The sequence below is a fragment of the Arvicanthis niloticus genome, chromosome 3, assembly GCF_011762505.2.
Source record: "Arvicanthis niloticus isolate mArvNil1 chromosome 3, mArvNil1.pat.X, whole genome shotgun sequence".
In the NCBI taxonomy this organism is placed as follows: Eukaryota; Metazoa; Chordata; class Mammalia; order Rodentia; family Muridae; genus Arvicanthis; species Arvicanthis niloticus.
The window spans coordinates 53,650,911-53,671,946 of NC_047660.1; the positions used below are offsets into that span (position 1 = coordinate 53,650,911).

At 48.2% G+C, this 21,036-nt stretch overlaps 1 protein-coding gene across 1 annotated transcript in view; it reads right to left on the bottom strand.

Moving 5' to 3' along the window:
• The window catches only part of Scara5 (scavenger receptor class A member 5), a 94,786-nt gene that overhangs the window by 18,386 nt on the left and 55,364 nt on the right, over nucleotides 1–21,036 (bottom strand). Inside the window, exons 4-7 of the mRNA XM_034497983.2 lie at nucleotides 15,778–16,452; nucleotides 9,395–9,475; nucleotides 7,476–7,574; nucleotides 5,894–5,950 (exon numbers count right to left, since the gene is read on the bottom strand). Of these exons, the coding sequence (XP_034353874.1) occupies nucleotides 5,894–5,950; nucleotides 7,476–7,574; nucleotides 9,395–9,475; nucleotides 15,778–16,452 (912 nt within the window). The remainder of the gene's footprint in view (nucleotides 1–5,893; nucleotides 5,951–7,475; nucleotides 7,575–9,394; nucleotides 9,476–15,777; nucleotides 16,453–21,036) is intronic.

The window sequence follows — 21,036 nt, forward strand, 5'->3', positions numbered from 1 at the left end:
CCATACTGCAAACCCTCACCTGGAGACCCAAACTTAGTACTAACACTGTCACTGTCACCCTGAGTGAGGACATGCCCTCTCTGTAGTGTCTTCCTCTGAAGGAATGGCAGACAATACACTGAAAACTGGCTCATGGTCTGTCTCTGTGGTGTGAAACTCAGCATGAGCCAGAGGGAAGACCATGGTGGGGACTGCCGTGTTAGACCTGGGGTGGCAAGTGTCCCTCCCAGGCTGAGTCAGTAAGAAAGCCAGCATGAAGCTCTGCCATCACAGCACCCACAAGGCCGCCCTGGAGATGGCTCATTTCTTTCCTTTTCTATCTAAATCTCACTAACATCTCCTTGAAGAATAGAAGCTGGCTGTCACCCGTGACAGGAGGCAAGGCCATCTGAAACTGACTCCTAGTACCCACCAAGGTGTCTTCCACATCTGAGGATGGGAGGGGTTGTGGGGTTAGGACATCAAGCCCTGGCAGCCCTCACTCTTCTGCAATTTGCATCTGCAGGGACCTCAACATCCCCTACCACCCAGCATCACAAGGACACAGAGAGAGCTCAGGGTCCTGGGGACTGGGAATCACTCTTGGGTTTGTTTGAAATACTTTCTAAACAAACAGTCCGGTCACTCCTAGTTTTCATGTGCATCTCAACTCTGCTTCAACCTAAACTTTATTTGTACAAAACCCACATCAATGAACCAAGCTTCGGTTCTTTGGTGTTTCGCCCACTCCCACCCCCGCCTTTCTGTTGTTTTTAAATTTTAGTTGAGTTTTTTTTCTATGTGTATGTCATGTGTGTGGAGTTTGGGATCTTCTGCTGGAGAAGGAGGTACAGGCATTGTGAACCACCTCTCTTGGGTGCTGGGAGTCCTCTGTTAGAGCAGCAAGCTTGTTAACTGTAGAGCCATCTCTCCAGCACTGTTAAGGCATTGTTTGCTCACCTTCTGTCTGAGGTTTGTGTTACTAAGAGTTTTCTTGCAGGGCCAATCCCCGAGAATAAACCTCTGAGTCCTAAGGGAGCTGCCTCCTGGCACTGGACAGAAAGATTAACTAGCACAGAGCCATGGGGGCGCGCTAGCACAGGGCTGGACCCAGAACAAAAACTGGTTGGCTTGTCTAGCAGGCATGAATAACCCACGAGAATAGCAGTTCAAAGCATCCAGCCTTCCCAAATCCCGAATATGCCCCTGGCTGCTAACTCTAGCTTAGTGCGCATGCCAAACATTCATTTGTTTATTGTTTCCTAATAGCTACACTTCTCAGGCACTGGCTCGAGACTCCTGCACTCACATGTGTTTAGAATACAGATATTAGCAGTCTCTTGATGGTCTCAGCACTGCTGGGTTCCCAAGGGGGACTTCACTTCCTTTTGACATTGGCCTTAGCATTTTTCCTTGCTTGGCCACAAGACCCCATTCTTGTCTCTCTTCAGCTGCCCAGGGATGATGAGAATATCCTTTATAAGGGAGGAAACAGGAGGAGGTACCACTCTGTGAGCCACCCTAGCAAATGACTGAATTCAAGGAGTTCATGGGGCACACCAATTATGGCAATTGGATCTAAGGTGGGGGTCCTGTGAGACTGAGCACCGAGCCTGTGGAGTCCATACTAACTTGGAGCAGATAGAGCAGGACACCTGACTGGTGCCAGGAACCTGTGGTCTGGGAAAAGCCAGCTTGAGGTCAAAGCATGTGAACAGGCTCAGAAGAAACAAGTGGTTTTCTCTGAGCTGTCCAGTGGTTCATATTGTTTATTTAGAGTTTTGTGGAGTTTGGGTCTTGTCTTTGTTTTGGATGATGCTTCTGAAGAAGACCTTGCTAAAGACAAAGGGCCCCTGAGACTCAAGCAGGAGCTGGAGCAGAGGAGCAGCCTGGACTTACAGAGAGGACTGTCCCCAGGGGAGGAAGGGCATGCCTCAGATCTTGGGAAGGGGGAGGACTGTCAAGGATGACAACCTCTAGTTGGTTCTCCAGCCACCCCACAGTGCTCACTTGTGCTTACAACTTGCTGGTGGCTTTCTAAAGTGAACAGGTCAAAGCTAACCTCTCAACCACTGCAAAGTTCTGCAGGGATTCTCACTTGTCCCCTGGGCTTGGATTTTTGTTTCAAATACCTTAGATTCTTCCTCAGCCCATCTACAGGAGTATCAGCTCCACGCACAGCTCCCTGCATCTGGGATGCCATTCATCATTTTCTACAAGCACCTACTAGACCTCAACTTTCCCTTCAGAGTTTGGATCACAACTCCTCTCTGACCTGGCTTCCCCAACTTCCACCATGGCTCCTCCTAAGGTCACAGGGTAACTTTTAATGAGTCTCTCCCTCTCTGCTAGATGGAAATTCCTGGTGCGAACACTCAAGAGACATTCGCCAAAGGACTGGGTGCCCAGTGCTCTCTTCACTCATGCTCCCTTTCCGTCCACATACCTTCCTTCTCGTTCTGAAAGAGGTAAAGGAGGCCAGTCTCCACTGCCCAAGAGAGTCTCCTCATCTTCTCTGGCCTCTACTTCTTTTCAAAGTCAGTTCTGCCCTAGCCCCTGTGTCCTGACCCCTGCCAGCCCTGGGGCTGGCTCTGCTGTACTTTTTCTCCATCTCCACATGCCTCATTTATCATTTCCTTGTTATTCCGCTCTGGCAGTTAGCATTTGGCTTCAGTTTTTCTTCAAGTTGATTTTCCTGAGTGAAGTGTGTATCTATATATTTCAGTTACTAGTTGTGAACTTTGGTGTGTGTGGGTGTGCGCGCGCACGTGTATGTATATGTATGTGTTTGGGTCTGGATCCTGGTGGGACCCAGATGGCCCTCTACTTAAACAACAAAACACACACACACACACACACACACACACACACACACACAACTAAACCTTTTCCCAGCCTTTTGACCTCTCAGTGATAACTATTGATTAATATTGGCTTGGGGATTCGCCCTATGTCTGGCTGCATAGTTCCTTCTCATGTGAAACCAAATTGAGTAAAGTTGGGTTTTTTGTTTGTTTGGTTTTGTTGTTGTTTTAAAACAACCTGAGCTTATATACTGCATAAAATGTGTGCACTGGGATTTAAACTTTATACACACATACGTATCTTGCAAACAGATCATATTCCAAGGTAAAACAAATGTCTGTCTTCCTTGAGATGTACATATGGATCTTTTTTTTTTTTTTTTTTTTTTTGCTGGCCAAATCTCCAAAGCCAGGGTTATTTAATGGGATTTTATGGGATGATTGATGTCACTAAGGCCCGAAGGGAAAATAAAAGTCTTTACTTCTCATCAAGAAAAACACCAAGAGGTCTGGATTTTAGACCCAGTGCAACCATCATCTCAGCAGGTAACCTTAGAGCCCCTCCACCTCTTGGGTCAATGACCTGCAGGGGTGGAGCTAGGAATGGGACAGGAAGTGATCTGAAACCTATCCAAACTCCCAAATACCACTACTCCAGATTCAATATGGGTAAACACAGGCAAGAATTTTGTTACAAAAAGCATGTTAACACTGACTGCCAACATGGTCCCCAGGAGTTTTCCTAAATACCATGCGCTGGCTAGCGGCCACTTCCAGGTGTCTATCTTGATGTTGTCATGGATACTATTACTATAGTAACAAACCCGGCTGGGAAGGAACTTCAGGCATTTGTAATGCAGGTTAACCTTAGGAATTTGGTAAAGGTTTCAAGCCTCTGGCAAAGGCACCGGATGCCAGAACTCAGCCAGGCGAACTGGCTCTGCACCACTCAGCTCAGAGTTTTGAGGTTCCCTGGTGCTGAGAACTCACACTTCCTACTCCATAGATCCCACGGTGGGACTGTCAAGGATCCAGGGAATGACTAAGAAAGCCCCAGTAGTAGTAGGCACTGTGTCCATCAGAATTTCCACACTTTTCTGAAAGATGAGCCATGGGCCTCTCCTCAGAGCCTGGGTCTCAGGGATATAAGTAACACCTCGGGGACAGGGGACATATGATTAGGCATGGCCAGAAGCAACCTAGGAAGCTGAGGCCGTGGGAAGATAACCCTGCTGCTGACCAGATTCAGACCTCAGTTCGGAACTGAGGCAAAGGTTCCATTGGCTTGAGTCTTCCATTACCATCTAGAGCAGTGAGGGAAGAGGAACTCACTCGGAAGTTCCTGGCAGCCCAGTCCTACCACCCAAGACTCCACTGCCCCAAGACTGTGGTCTGACTTCTCATTCCAGATTCAGGAAGCCAGTGACCCAGTGCTCAGTCCTGGGCCTCTAGCAGTGAGGAATGTGAATGGTAGACTTCCAGTATCATGCTTCTAGAATTCCTGTACACCTCTGATGCTCTTTCTCATATCACGAGTACAGTCTGCAAGCCTCCTCATCTGCCAGTTCCATGGCACGAGGAGACCAATTCTGGGAGCTTTGAAAGGTAGCTAAAAGTTTTGTATGAGCTATGGGCTTAGGATTTGTGTGTGAGCCCTGGGCTCTAGTCTGAATATAGTCTCCTTACGGCAGGAAAGTAACCTTCCTTCCCCTGGGAAACTGATCCCAAGAGCTGATGTCAGCCCCTGGCTGGGCCATCCATAGGCTATAAGGTCAAGTGGATGGGTGCCCTTCCCTAGTGTCTGGCTGGGGAGCCTCACACGATACAGCTTGGCTTCCACCTTCTCAGTCTCAGAGCATAACCAGCTCTGTCCAGGTAGACAGTGACCATATTCACTCTGCTGGCTGGGACTCCTGTTTGGGTTCTCAAGTCAGCTAAGAGAACAGTTGGCAGACAGTCTCCAGTGAGACCCCTCTGGTGTGTGGGCAAGTGTTTTTGATCTCATTCTCAAAGGTCGTCTTTCCACACAACTCCTCTCTTCCTGCCCAACCCCACACAAGTTGTTTCTGTCTCAGAACTAAATGCCACCATCCAGTCCTTCTCAGCCACCTTGGCAACATTCTGTCAGAAAACGCAAAAATGCTTGCTAGTAAGCCCAGGAGTAGGCAGCACCCTAAAGACCAAGTTCACCACCCTGTCCTTTGGAGGAGGTCCTCAGTAACAGTCCAGACTGTACTTCCCCAGCTCCTGTGCACAGACCACATCCCCTGAATAATTCCCGGAGCACAGGTGCCCACAGACATGGCCAACCACCCATGCTTTCCTTAATATACACTCGGAGCCAATGGCGCCACATGCTGGGTGTTCTATTCTTGTTTGGAACGTGGCTAAGAGGTTCTGTGTGTTCTTCCAACAGTCTCTCTGGGAGTCTACACATGGTATTTTGGGGGAAGAAACACCTCATAGAAATGTGGTTCAGCTAGATCAGCCAGCCCTCTTGCAACCGTTACAGGAAGGGTTTCAGCAGAGGTTCCCATTCCCACATAAAACCGTGTGGTTGCTAGGGAGCCTCGTGGCTTCCGAAGGAGCAAAGGAGAAGACAAAAGAGCCTTAGCATGTGGAGACAGGAGCATGGCACGAGCAGTTTCTACAAAGTCTGGAGCTGAGTTTTAGTTTTAAAAACTAAAACTGAGTTTTAAAATCATCTCCAGTGATTTTAGTAACTATGTCTGAGTTGGTGTGTGGTATGGAATATTAATGGCTGATACCTCACAAGCCTTGAATCTCGTGTCTAGATTCTTGTCATATTCTCAACATGGCCCTAAGAGGTCAGGATTCTTAATTCTCTCCATTTTACAAAGATTGTATATAGGCAGCTGGTGGTGCTGCAGGGTGCTGCGGGGAGAAAACCTCTAGATCCATCTATACAACCCCAGGCCTACACCCTAGGGTTTGATGATGCGTACTGCTTGGCCAGTGAGGGCTAAAAAGGGGGAGGGGGACTCTTTGATGCTCAAGTCCCAGAGTGTGGTTTCAGCACCTGACCCCTTGACCTTATAGGGCTCCACCTGTGCCCCAGAGTACTCCGTAACCCGGCAGAACTTCCTTACCAGCTCTCTCTCCTCTCTCTCCTCTCTCTCCTTTCTCTCCTTTTGGGCCTCGCTCCCCTGCAACCAAAGGAAAACAGGCATTAGGAATGGAAACAAACACCAGAAATAAGATTTTATCTATGGACTTGCTAACTCAAGACAACCCCTCAGGCAGGGGCCAGCTGCCACCAGAGGGCGCTGTGGGGAAGATAATTATAGCATCTGCTCTGGTCATAAAGGAAAATTAGGGGCCCAGTGAGAAAGCACATTAGAACCCCATCTACCATATAGCATCAAGGAATGCCTGGCAGGGAGCAAAGCTAGTCAAAGTTGGAGAAATTCACACCCAAGCTCATAGGAGAGGAAGGGATTGAGCTCCAGTCCTCCATGGAGATAGGTTATAAGTCAGACTGGTTTTTCTGGTAGGGGAGACAGTAGAGTCAATTTCCAAGGACTTGTGGAATTTCCTTTCCAGGGTTGAGTTAAAATGTCAGATCTTTCTTAGCATCTGCCTCGCTCTACAAAGAAGGAGAACTTTCAGGCACCGTTCAGTGGACCATAGTGTGTGCTCCAAAGGTTTCACAGTGGTTATTCTGAAGAGCCAGAGCCAAAGGGGCTAAAGAAAAAAGGACTTCCTGTCTGCTTTACCCTCTGTGTGTGTCTATGCTGTCTAGTCATTTTTCAACAAGCACTGACTCTCTTTATATGGTCTTAAAAAAATTATACATTTTCAGATTAGGATCATAAAAGAAGAATCTCAGTCCATCTTATCACCAGAGAGTAGAATATGATTTCCCAATGATCCAAGAACAGAAGACCTCCCAGTCACAGGGTATGTGGGGGGGAGGGTGTGGGTGGGGGATGATGAGAGGACTTTTCCTGTGTTGTCATGGTAATGAGTGAAATATAGGCAGCTTGTGCAAAGAGCATCAGGTATCCTTGTCTTCTGTCTGTCTGTCTGTCTGTCTATCCATCTGACACATGGTCCTCTATGTAGTACTGGTTCTGGGTGTCCTGGAATTCATTGTGTAGATTAGGGTGGCCTTGGAATCACAGAGACCTACCTGCCTCTGTTTCCTGAGTGCTAGGATTAATGGTATACGGCACCACACCTGGCCAATCGGACAATCCAGACTGACCCTGAAGAAGTAGGTTCCCATAAGGATGAACAAAGGGACTAGCCACAGAAAGAAGAAAAAATATCAGAAGAAGTACTGTTGGCAAAGCAAAACCAAGAAAGGAAATAAAGTTGTAAGCATAGGGCTTGGGAGGCCTGCAGAAGGAGAGGGGTCTGGTAGGACTGAGGACAAGTGATAAGGGGCTTACAGCCTGGTTCTGTTCTCAGAGACCCCTCACTAGCTTCCCTGCTTTTATCTCTGGACTGCAACCTGTATACACATACCCACGTGACCACACATTCATGTGAACACACGCGCACGCGCGCGCGCGCACACACACACACACACACACACACACACACATGTATGCATGCATGCACCCGTGTGCACATGCACACACAGAAGGTGCTCTCCTGGATGGCTCCTATGCTATTCAAGGACTGAAGGTATGTGAGGCTCCAGGGTGCAGCAAGCTTTAGTATTACCTTTGAATCCACGCATGCCCATGGGGCCTGTGGCCCCTAGCTTCCCATCATCACCCTTGGGACCAGGCAGTCCTGGGTCACCCCGCTCTCCTGGCAGACCTGGGGTGAGAAGAGACAAGGGTGGAGCTGCAGACTCAGGTCCATTAGATGTCACTGTCTGGTTCAATAATGAATATGAACTTGGTCTTCCATAGCCTCTGCTTCCCTCTGCTTAGCGTCCTGCAGGGCAGCTCAATCTCCCCATACACAGCTACATCACTTTTCCCTGGGCCCTCACCCTTGAAAGGCCTAGTATCGTGGTAGTGGTAGTAGTGCCAGTCCCATTCAGATACCTGTAAGCATGCTGGACTTCCAAATTCTGCAAACATCTTTTTGGATAACTCTTTGTGTGCCAGGCATAAAGAATCTCATTAATCCGTATAACATGCATTGGGGTGTTATTGTACCCTACTACAAAGAAAGAAACTAAAGCTCCTGGATGTTTGCCACAGGGCACACAGCAAAGGGCTTTGGAAGCAGGATCTGAGTCTCCCTCTTTCTTACAGAAAGTTTATGATTAATTAACATTATGTCATACTTTAGGCTAAGGGTCTCACTGGTCCTTAGGGAGGGGAACACTGTGAGCATGGCATTAGTGAGTGGGAGGAGGCTGAGGTGATGCCTTAACCTATTTAAAAGAAGAGGAAAAAACAAGATGAATAAAAAAAAAACCCACTTCCTTTCTTTCCAGAAACAAACAAAGTGTCAAAACCAAAAGGTTGTCCACAAAAACCAATCAGTGAGTACGTAGCCTACCACCCCATTAGGCCTTTTGCTCCAAGGTTCTTGGCTATCAGATCTCATGGCCACAGCCTGTGCTGAATGTACCATGGAGAGCCAGGATCAACAAACACTTTTATGGAGTGAGAGTCCAAGGCCCAAGAGTCCTGACCTAAGACTAGTCATCGCTGTAGAACACAGTTCTCTTAATCAAGTTCCTAATTGTTCTTTCCTGTTTAGAGAGCAAGCTGGTTTTCATTGGCCTTCTTTTTCCACAGGCCAAGAAACCTGTCTCCCAGTTATTACCCCAGGGCTAACAGCAAATGACTGGGGGAGGACAGTGGCCTCCCAAGGGTGTCAGGACGTCAAAGAAATTGATGGAATGTCTTTCTTTTCCTTCTTGATATGGTGCATCTGTTCCCAGAGTCTAAGAGTCCTGCGGTGATCTCTGAGTCTACTGCAAGATGTGCCCAAAGGCCCCCACCCTATGATTCATTAGGCAGGAAAAGTGGCTCTTCTGTCCTGAGAGCCTAAGGGCATCCTCTGCTGTGGGGCTGAAGACAGAGGGGAGGTCAGGCTGGAGCACTCCCCTTCCATGCCCTGTCTTCTCCCCCTCATCTGTAATGTACCTAGAGATTTGGCAGGAATAACCCTATAAAACAAATAACCAGACCCTTCCCTGCTAAGCTTCCTCTCCTTGCATCATCTTGAAGCCTCTTCACTCAGAGGAACATTGCATGCAACACAGGCTCAGGAATGGGCACACTCAGATGTTTGTCAGAATCCCTGATAGGAAACTTCTGAGACAATGACCCTGTGAAAGGCTGTAGGGCATCAGGCAGTGAGATGGGGCAGGAGAGTGTCAGGCTCCTAGCATCATAGAACGTTTTAATTGAAGGCCCTGACCATGTGAACCCCAATTCCTATGTGGGCAGTGGCTTAGTGAACCTGGGAACTCTTGGGAGCCCCTTCCTTCAGATCCTGGTACTTCTTAGGGAAAAGCATTTGGCCCATTCTACGGTTAAGTTGACCACCTCTTAGTCACCTGGTGGAAGAGCAATCGGTAGATGGTGGATGTCTATCATCCCTAGGAAGAGAGCGTCAGGGGTAGATTTGAAGCACTCCCCCCCACCCAGGTTCCTCCCAGTGTACCCCATTACCTCGAGATCCAGGAAGTCCGGGGCTACCTGGCTTTCCCTCTCTCCCTTCATTCCCTTGGTCACCTTTGGGTCCTGGTGGCCCTGAAAGATGACAAGAAGAACAAGAAGAATAGAAGGTTAGGAAGCCAGGACATTGGTGGAAAAAGCAAAGGACTGCCTCTGAGATGAGAGGAAGAGCCAGAATTCTGTGCTAGAAACATATAATGGCAGCTACTCAGCCTTGTGGGGTACCCGAGGAAGTTCCATGAAACCCCATTCAGGAAGAAACAGGTCCTAGCTAAGTGAAGAAGGGTGGAGGGTATTCGGGGATATTTGTGTCCCTCTCAAATCTACATGTTGAAGTTTTTACCCCCAAGGTTATGGTTTGGAAAGGTGGGGATATGGGGGAGGGTCATGATGACTGACTGGATTTAGATGAGGTTATAGGGATGCCCCCCCCCCCCGCAATGGGATTGGTGTCTTTATAAAATGAAAACGATCAGTTATGGTAGACTATGCCTATAGTTCTAGTATTTATTCAGGAGGCAGAGGTAGAAGGATGGTGAACTCAGGGCCAGCCTGGGCTATGTCATGAGACCCAGTCTGGAGTTGGAGGACACCACTGACCTCAGCACTAGCATTCCTTTCCTCTCCCGTCACTTCTGTCCCTTACCACCCAACCCCACCCCAAAATCTCTCTCTCTCCTAGACCAGAATATGGCAAACAGGTAGTCATATACACAGCAGGGAAGGAAGTCTGCACCAGAACCCAACTATGGCAGTACCCTGAACTGAAAAGAAAGCAATGTCTGTGGTCAAAGGCCCCCAGCCCGTTTCAGCGGTCAGGGCTGACCAAGGCCGAATGAAGAGGGAGAGATTCTGTGCAGAGAAAGCCTTCCTACATCCTCCCTAAAGGCAACAATGTAGCTGTGTAAGCAATGGTGAACCCAGCAGCAGGAGCTCAGTGGGCTGGAAAAGTGGGGGTATTGGAGGCCGAGATACTGGACGGGATTCTGACCAGGAGGGACCAGGAGCTTTGGAAGGGGCCTGCACAACAAAGGGAGGAAGGTGGCTGGGCTGTGGTGTAAGAGAAGAACAGAACAGAAAGAAGGTGAAAGGCAAGGTGGCCGGGGCTGCAGTCCGTTGAGTGAGAGGCAGAGGAACCCTGGGTTAGGAAAGGGGCCATCAGAGACAGAAGGAAAGGCCAGACTGTTTAGTGTGTAGGGTAGCTCTTGGCTCCCTCTGGGGATGCAGTGGAGGAGGAGGCTTGGCTAAGCTCAGGTTTCAGCTGGGCACCTGGGTGGAGAATACGTGTCTAATTGCTTGTGAATGGGAGAGGCTCCAGTGTGGCGGAGAGTCAAGTGTACATGACTGAATTCAGTCTCCACTATGCCTATGCCATATGTTGAAGTTACTTGTCTGAGGCCACACAGGCAGGCATGGTGATCTCAGTCCAGGTCTTTCTGGCACTTATCCTTTCTGCCACACCCATGAGACCAGACATCTCACCCTTGGCACCTTCCAGCCACTCATCCAGTCATCCAGAAGGCCTCCCTGTCAATTCCCCATGACTAGGATCTGAGGATACTCCTTGTTGGTTTTGCTGCTGATCTTTCTTGGTCCCATGGTTCCTGCTGGCATGGGCGCAAGCCAGACAAGCAGATCTGGGTCACTTTGATGCATTCTGCATACCTGACCCTGCTGTGGGAATCCAGGCTGCAAGCACTCACCTCCTGCTGTACTAGCTGAATAGTGCTCCCAACTCATCTGTCCCCAGAACCTCCTCACCTTCCTTAGGACACTGGGTTTCTACAGATGTCATTAGTTACGGGCATACTGAAGAGGGAGAGACCCTAATCTTGTGACCGGGGTCCTGTAAACAGACAGAGGCACAGGATGATGGAAGCAGAGAGGGGAATGAGGCATCTGCAGACCAACATTGCCTCAGCCACCAGAAGTTCAGAAGACACAGGGAAGACCCTCTCTCAGAGTTTCAGAGCGGTGTAACCCCACAGATGCGTGGGTTGAAGGCTTGCAATCTCTCGACAATAAACTGTTATTTTTAGCCCCAGTGTGTGCTGTTCTCCCTGGAACCCCAGACATGTAGGCTCTTAGCAGAGCAGTGTCTTGCACAATCAATATTTGACAAATGAATGAGGCTATGAGACCAGAGGGTGTTAATACACACAAAACAACCCGGCTGCCAAGATCAAGATGTACTGATACATTCCAAAAGTTGGCACTGTCCTCAGACCCTAACCGAAGCTGACAGCTATTTAACAATTCAATGGCTCAAAAGCAAGGGGAAAGTAGTTAACATGTTTTGAAATTCCCAAGTTATGTAAAACATTTAAGGAAAGCTGGAGTTTTTAGGTATCATCGTATTTTTTTATCCCAATTCTCAGATAACAGGATCAAGACATGAAACCTGGTTTGCCAAGAGTTACAGAGCCAATGAAAGGCAGAGCTAAGATGCAAATGAGTGCCGTTGCCTGCACCTCTTCCCCATCCCTGTCCTGTACTGAGCTGTCTCCCCTCCTGTCAGGCTCAGCAGCAAAGCATAGATCTCTGTTGCAAAAACTCACCCAGTCCAAACACTCCAACCCATTTCACTCTTCATCTCTCTCTGGACCCTGAGCTGCAGGAATCTGAGCCTGCTACAGCTGCGCCAACCCACAGCTGGCATTCTGAGGTGACATCTGGGCAGTATATGTGGCTATGGCTGCAGTTGCACCTAGGCATGCCCACAGGAGCCCTTTTTAATCTCTCAGAGTTTTATAGTCACGAGTCTTGTTTCTCATTTTCTGAGGTAGATCACAACGTGGAGGGGTTGGGATAAGGTCTGTCTACCATCGGAGCCCACATGGCCCCTGCCACTGATGACCCTGCCTCAGTTTTCTCATGCTACAGGGCCCATAAGAACATCCTGACTCCTTCCCCATTCAAAACATCTCTACCTAAGAAAAGGACAGGGAAGAGACTGTAGTTTCATTCCACAGCCAGGGGAGCAGCACCTACAGGAAGTTCAGGGACAGCCCTGCTGGAGGGACACTCAAGGGTAAAGGAATGGGAACAGATGCACCAGTCAACTCTCCTTCACAGAGTATCCTGCACCCACTTTGAGGAAGGTAAGAGGACAGCCGGTCACACAACCTACCCAGGACCTGTACACACCCCCCAACCCTCGTAGAGCAGATACACCTGTTTTATAAGTGGCTCAATTCACAGATGTACATCTTGGTCCACTTCTTTTAACTGGAAGGCAGAGGCCTTCTGTCAGCCCTAGAATCCAGCCCCCACTCCTTTACTCCACACACTTTACAGAAGGCACTGAGGGGAACTCCCTCCTCCATCCACTAGTTGATGTTTTCTATCGAAAACAAAGCAGCTGCAAGATAAAGCTGCTTTGAAAACGTGTTTTCATTCATCAAGAGGTTTGACATTTGACTTGGGCAGGTCATTGCTCCTCCTGGGGCCTTGTGGTTCTCCACTCTGATACAGGAGGGTTAGACCAGATGATGTCAGAGGTCTACTCCCATTCCAAAGAAGTCTAGAAAGCTTTCATTTTAGCCATCTGCATATGGCTTGGGTGGCCTGCCTCAAGGCTTGCCATACCGATGTGTTCTGGCATGTCTCCCCTCTCTGATTTTCCTCCTTCTCCAGGGATGCCGCCCTCTCTGACAGTCTAAGTTCTCCGTGCCTTTAAATTGCACAGGCAGATTTGGACAGACCTCATCAATGCCAAAAGATCCAAAGCAGAAGAAAACACTGCTTTGCTCGAATGTCTACGAAAGATGAACTGGAGTCGAAACTCATAGAAAACTGCCAGTGAGAGATTGAAAATCATTTGCCACTCAAGGATAATGTAGATGCTCTCATCTTTGGAAAACACACGCTCTTGAGTATTTATGAGTATGAGCCAGAAAAGAGCAAAGAGGCAGAGCATGGTATCTGTGCTTGTCTGTATGTGTGCATAAGTGTGAGCCATGCATGTAGGGTGTCTGTGTTTGTATATACGTACACATGTGTGTACCCATGAGTTATGCATTCACATGTGTGTGTTTGTTCATATGTGTACACAAACATGTGACTTACGCATGCAGGTGTTTGTGTGTGTGCTGGTGAGTTATGCATGGAAGTGTCTGTGTGTGTGCTTGTGCATGTATATGCCTATTTGTGCACAAGTAAGTTATCTATCCAGGTGTCTGTGTATGTACATATAAACACATGTAAGCTGTACATGCAGGTATATATGTTTGTGAATATATCTGTGCATGTGTGTGTGCATGTGAGCTATACATTCAGGTGTGTGTGTATATGTGTGTGTGTATATACAGGTATGTATAGGCAAATATGCATATGTGTGTGCATGAATATGTACATGTGTGTTTAGAGAGGTATAAATTAGAAACAAATTAGTTAGATTTATGGTAGAAAGGCCACTCCAACAGCAGTATATAAGTTCACGGAAGCATACTAGAGCACTCTGGACATGCAAAGCTAAAGACACCGGGATAACTATAGAGCCCTGTGGGCACTGTGGAAGCTCAGAGGAGGGACTGCAGTGTGATGAGGAGAGGACTTGGGGCTTGAGGAGGTAAACTGGAGAGACTCAGATAGCTCTGTCTACCTCTCTGTTTGGGGGCAGAAAGCAGACAGGACTAGTGAGAATGCTCCAGAAAATGAAACAGGAGGCATAGAAGCATGGCCACACAAAGGTCAGAATCCATGCCTGGTTTTACTCCCACCTTGCCATGCAACCTGGGCAGGCTCTGTAAGCTTCCTGGGTCTCAGTGCCTGCTGGAAGCCAAGACTCCCTTCTGCCTGAGAGCAAATGTCAGTTACGTAAACAGCCTGAGTTAAGGAATACTTTTCAGACATTAAGACAGGTGCTTCTTCTTTGTGTCTCTTGTCCCATCTTTCACCCCCTTCCCTAGGGTCTTGTCGAATCCCCGCGGGCCGGGGCAAGTGCCCATGGCAGCACCCAAGAGGACAGTGACACTTCCCTAAACAGGTGCTTCTCTTAAGAGATGCTGTGTGGCATGCCCTTGGTACACCCATGTGCAGCAGGTGCACTAATGAGGACAAGTTCAGTAGTGCCGACTGCCAGACTACTCAGGGTCTCATGAATCTCAGAGCCCAACAGAGGAGAAGATGGTTCATCAGAAGAGGAGAGCTGGTCTCTAGGGTAACAGCTATTGAGTGTGCTGGCTAGTTTTATGTCAGTTTGACACAAGCTACAGTTGAGGAGAGGAGGGGGCCTCAGTGGAGAGAACGCCTCCCTAAGATCAGACTGTAGGCAAGCCTGTAGTGGGTGGTGCAACCCCAGTGCTGGTGGTTTGGGGTTCTACAAGCGAGCAGGTCAAGCAAGCCATGAAGAGCAAGTTAATAAGAAGCTCCCCTCCATGGCCTCTGAATTAGCTCCTGGCTACAGGTCCCTGCTCAGTTTAACTTCCTGCCCTGACTTCTTTCAGTAATGGACTACGATATGGAACTGCAAGCCCAATAAACCTCTTCTCCAATTTGCCTTTGAACATGGTGTCTCATCACAGCAATAGTAACCCATTCATTAGTGACTTCATTCATTAATATGCAGGATCTTTTTATATAGACCAGTCTGGCCTCCATCTGTTAATCTTTGCACCTCCATTTCTCAAGTGCTCTGCTCACAGGCATGTGCCAGCACACACAGCCAATCGTATTTAGGAAATAAATTCAATGAATCCAAACGTACTCTACCTGACCAACATAGTCTTCTTCTTTTGTTTTGTTTGGGTTTTTTTTTTTTTTTTTTTTTTTTTTTTTGGTTGTTCGTTTTAAGACAAGGTTATTCTGAGTAGCTAGCTATCCTGGAACCTTGCTCTTTAGACCAGGCTGGCCTCAAACTCAGAGATTTGCCTGCCTCTGCCTCCTGAGTGCTAGGATTAAAGGCGTGTGCCACCACTGCTTGGACAAACATTTTTCTAACTGTCTAGTAGGCCAAGTTCAAGTTTGAAATTCTCTAATCCTTGAAGTTCCATTCATTAGAACCTTTGCAACTGAAGGAGCCCTCTACCCTGCAGTCAAATCCTATAGCAGGACCCTCTTCTGTCTCTTGAAGGCTGCAGAGGGCACACCAAATCTCTGGCCACCCAACCCATCAGCATCCACCCTTGGTTGTCTTCCTGCCTAGGAGTGTGGATGCTGGGTCCATTCTCTGCTCCAGAGAGGTTTACTCAGCAGAGAGATCTAGGTAGGTCTAGAAACGGGCACAGGTCATTTAGGCAGAACATTCCAGAGTAAGTGTAAGACTTAAAGGTGAAGGTGTAAGTTTTATACTCCAGGATGGGTCTTTGGGGATGAACTTTACCTTAGTAGGAAGGGTAGGCAGGAGGGATTATGGACAGGGTGGGTCACCCAAGTACCTTTGGCAAGGGTGATGTTCCTCAAGGCGATGGAGTGTTCCCAGTCCTTCAGACGCAGGTCCTCAGTCACCACATTGAGTGTGGCCAGCTCCTGCTTGAGCTGCATCTCCATGTCCATGTGCACCAGCCTCATCCGGCGGGTGTCTGCGCTGGCATTGCTCACCAGCACCTGCAGGTCCTGTAGCCACGTGCTGTGCAGGGCCACGTCATAGGACAGGCTGTGGTTGAGGCCACGGAGCGCACCGCCCACATCAGCCAGCTCCTCACCCAGGACCCCCACCCTGCGTGCTAGCCCATCCAGCAGGCCCGCGTGCCGCTGCAGCAGCAGCTGGCTTCGATTGCTTTCCACCTGCAACTGGTAGAGTTCCAGCTGTGCGGAGTCACTCTGCTGTCCTGTTCGGTCACGCAGCAGGGCCATGGCCTGCTCCGTCTGGGCCGCCTGTGCGTGCAGCCCCCACAGGGTGCCCTCCAGCCTCTGCACCAAGCCTGCCAGGGCCAACAATGAGTCTGTCTGGTTCTGCAGCGCATCCTGAACCTTCCACACCTGTTCCGTCAGGTCAGCTTGCAATGGAGCATGCAGCAGCCTCAACTGCATGTCCCGGAAGCTCTCATTCAGCCGGTTGACATTTCGAGTCAGTGCCTTTAAGTCATCCGGGGAGCTGCGAGGCCGGGACACTGTGGAAGAGGTGAGGAGTGAGAAAAGTTTCAGCAGGGAAGACCAAATAACAACAGGCAAGTCTATGGCATATAGCAGGTGCTCAATAAAAGGTGACTGAAAGGGAGGGGTAGCAGATACTGAAAGCTTCAGTAGACCCCAGGCCCTGTGCTAACAGTGATCTGTAGACCTATCTGTCACTATAATCACCTGAAGATATTGCTGATACCAGGCAGGATGTTGCCTTTGGGACTTTAAAAGATTCCCAGCAACTCTAAGACAGAGCCTAGTTAGTGTTCTGCTACATGAATCTACACAGCACGTATTGGGTTGGTCCCCCAGGAAATGGCCATTATTTTCCATTGGCTAGAAATTGATGTTCCATGCTGGGCGGTGGGGGTGCACACCTTTAACCCCAACACTTGGGAGGTGGAGACAGGCAGATTTCAGCGCGTTCAAGGCCAGCCTGGTCTACAGAGTGAGTTCCAGGACAGCTACACAGAGAAACCCTGTCTCAAAAGAAAGATATTGGTTGTTTTCTCCAAAGCCCAGGGCGCATCCTGGCAGAGGGTAGAAAGGTGAATGCAGGAGGAGGGGTGGGTGGGGCTGTGCAAGGGTGTTTTCCAGGTGTGGCAGGGACGCTGACGGACTTACAGAACCGTCACAAGGCTGAGCTGTCAGTGTTCTGTCCTAGAGGTGAGAGGGGTGCACGAGGCCCCACCCTCTGAAGATCTATTGGCAACTAATGGTTGCCTGAGAAGGGAGATGTTTTCTTCAGTGACATGGCCTCTGTTGGTTAGCCGCCTGTGCTCCTCTAAATAGTGTTCACCAGTGTTCCTGTAAACAATTCTCATTAAACTTGGTTGTACACACACACACACACACACACACACACACACACACTGAGAGAAAGAGTGTTTGTGTGTTATGATCCCTTCCACTTTGGGAAGTAGGTACTAGCAATGGTCGAACGTCCTCCTACAGGAATTAAAGACCTATCAGCCAGTGATCACATTAAAAGGTGAGGTATTTTGGAGGTGATTAGGCCATGTGGGCAGAACTTGCATGAAGTCCAAGGAAGTTTTCTACCCTTAACCCCTATGGGAGGACACATAAGAGGTGCCATCAGGCATTGAATCATTTGGGGCCTTGATCCTGGACATCCAGCCTCCAGAACCATGAGCAAGAAATTTCTGTTGCTCATAAACTATCCAGTTTAAGATGTTTCATTATGGTGGCCCAAAAGACTAAGCCAATTTTATTAAACCTTTTCTTCAGCTAGACCTGTTAATGTGGCTCAGGGTTAAAAATCTTATCCCACTGGGTTATCCCAGAACTGGGCTATCCTCTAAGCCACTGGTTCTCAACACAACACTGGTTGTCACCACAACGTAAGGAGCTGTATTAAAGGGTCACAGCATCAGGAAGGTTGAAAAACACTATTTTGTGCCTTCCCTAGAGCTGCTTAAAGCAACCCCGTCTGGCAATCGGCAGAACCAGGCTGACAGCTACAGGGCTGGTTTTGTGGCTTCCTCCGCTCAAGGTCCCATCTATTTTTGCTGCAGCAAGAGCACCTCCGGGCAGGGGAGAGTGTTTCGGATCTGTTCTTCCCCTTTCTCTGCCCTTCTAGGTTTAATATGTTCCTGCCCAGCAAAACAAGCCACTCTGCCCCTCCCAACATTTCCTCGTGGAGAGGCCTTTTCCCTGGTTATGAAAAATCTTAAGACAAGACAGCTTCATCACTAGGTTCCATCACATCATCCTGGTGTCACCTGGGAGCTTGTGTAAACTGGATGCTGAGGTTTCTAGGGACACGTGGGCCTGTAATGGAAACAGTAGCTGCAGTGGGATGGGGCAGGAAGAAGGAGACAATTCTGCTTTGGAAATCTTGAAACCCAGAACACCAGGAACTTAGTCCAAAGCTTGATCAAGCAAGAAAACCGACAGCCTAACTTCTCTTTGAGGACTTTGTTCTGGGAATTGATAGGAGGCTGGAGCGATGATGAGGGTTATGCTTATATTCTGCATTATAGACACATGCTTGCACTCTGTATTGTAAGATGGAAGCAGACCATACATGTTTTGCCAGCTTGGCATCTACATGGTGGTTTGTTCATACTGAGATACTTCCCCATGCCAACTGAGATACCCTTGGAGAAACACAAAGTTGAAACCAGCAGAAACTAACTTGACTCAGTGCTTTTAGAAGTTCTTGAGGTCACATAGCCACAGAATGAGGGACAGGCGCAAGGAATGATAAGGAGAGAGGCACAGACACCGCACATCTCAGAAACATGGCCAACACCTGAGCATCGGGGCAAACCTGAGCCCCAGAAGGATTGACTGGCTTTGCTCTGTTGTCTCCCAGTGAGATCTACTGGCAAAAAAAAGTATTTAGGGTACCAATCCACTGTCTGCTCAGATTGCCAGCCTGCGAATTAAGAGAAACATGAAGATTCAATGCCTGTCTCTAATTCTGAGGTCCCAGGTATCATGAATGTAATTCTGGCCATGGAGAGGGAAAACAGGAAGAGAGGACACGAGGGTTCTTGGACCATGTGATAACTCGCTGCCGTACTCCTTCCGTGATGTTCCTGGAATCACACAGCATTTGCGATGCCCCTTTTTGGAGAACACAAGTCACTTTAGATAAGATTCTGTGGCGTGAAATGTGCAGGTTCTATACCCTAGCAGAAGAGAAAGATCCATGGATAGGAACTCCACCGTGGCCAATTCAAACATGAACAGAATGTAAATCATTCTGACGGTCAGAACATACTGAAGGTGGAGGGGCTGAGAAAGCACTTGGCAGTGCCTTTTGTGGGTCAAAGCCATGAGGGAAAGCTGAAGCAGGGTCCCAAGGCTTTACTCAGTCCCATGCTGCTTAAAACCTACACTTTCCCTGTTCATTTTCTCAAGACCAGGCTTAGACTCCAGACATCTTGGCTGCCTTCTGTACTTGTTCTAGTCTCTCAACAGCAACTTATAGGTTGAACAAAGGTATGAACAGTCAGAGTGTAGAAAAAGGATAAGCCCTTTACTCTAGTCAGGAGGCTTCTGGTGAGGTGACCCAAGCCAGGCATGCTCAGCTCCATCTGCATCTGTAGAGCTCAGCCACTGAATGGGTCTACACAGTCTCTGCTACTGAACGTTTCCCCCATTCTCCTGATGAAAAGACTGAGGCCAGGAGGTTGAATGACCATTAGTGACATGTCTCCTGACTTGTGTTCCCATAGCCACACTATTGCTGCCCTCTAGAAGCTGAACTGAAGAGGTGTCAATATAAAGGCAGCTTCCAGGGAAATGAAGCCATTAACAGCCAGAGGCAGGCACCCACAGGACTGGGAGCTGGAGAGACCACAGACAGTGCTTGACTAAGTGTAAAATCAGTATGTCTGTGCATGTCCCACCCACACTGGCTGAGGCACCGAGATGGGGCAGATGGAAAACAGAGATCCCAACACTTTCCCATAAGTCTCTGCTCAGGACACCCCAGAGCTCAGGCAAACCTGAGTTCTTCAGAGGTAGAAAGGACACCCCAGGAACGTTCTAATGTGACTATGAGATCCTGGGCTGAAGTCACAGAAGTAGTTTAAGGCTGTATTTGCCCAGATAGTGAACTAAACAACTTTTTTCTTCTTTATCCTTCCAGCTCTGAGGACCCCAAACTCTGCTCATCTGACCCCTCTTTGGTACCCCCAAGCTTTAGGTCTTTCTCTTTGTCAGGGAATGGAGCTAAGTCTGTGTTTATATGGAGACATCTGACAATGACCTTCCCCCATCCCAGGGAGTCCCTCTGGGTCCTAGATCATTGCACAACCAATCTGAATCCAAATTAAAGAAAGAAACTTCTCCCCAAGTCCACACCCTCCATCAAAGCACTGTTGGCTTTGTTTTCTCAGCTCGGCCATTTGCATGCCCAGGCTTTCCAATGCCATTTCTGCAGAATTTTCCATTTACTGTTATAATTATAATTATCTCACAAGAATTTTACCATCTTTCTTTTGGTCTGTTATAATTTTGTTGACTGAAAGAGTTTCTGGAGGGGACATACTATTTATTCTAGCAAATAAATGCAGATATTCTTTTATTTTTCTTCTTCTCCTTCTCCTTCTCCTTCTCCTTCTCCTTCTCCTTCCTCTTTCTTTCTCTCTCTCTCTCTCTCTCTCTCTCTCTCTCTCTCTCAAGATTTTCATAACAATAAAGTCTCAGAAGTTGGAATAGTAGGTTGAAAGATATATAGATATTTTATAACTTTTTTAAAATTCCATAACCAGATGTAGTGGCTCACAACAAATACTACGGAAGCTGAGGCAGGAGGAGTGACATGAGTTTGAAGCTAGCCTAGGCTACATAGTGAACTATAAGCCAGCCTGGGCTACAGACCACCCTCACCCTGACTCAAAAGCCAAAACCAAACAAATAACACACACACACACACACACACACACACACACACACACACAGTTAAATGACTCTCCCCAAATCATGCTACTTTACACTTAGAGCACAGAAGTTTAATGGAGTCAGTTTACACCCCTACTTCACTCTGCATCATCCTGCTCTTGTGGCTCCTTCCACAGACAGAAAGTGGCACCTTGCTA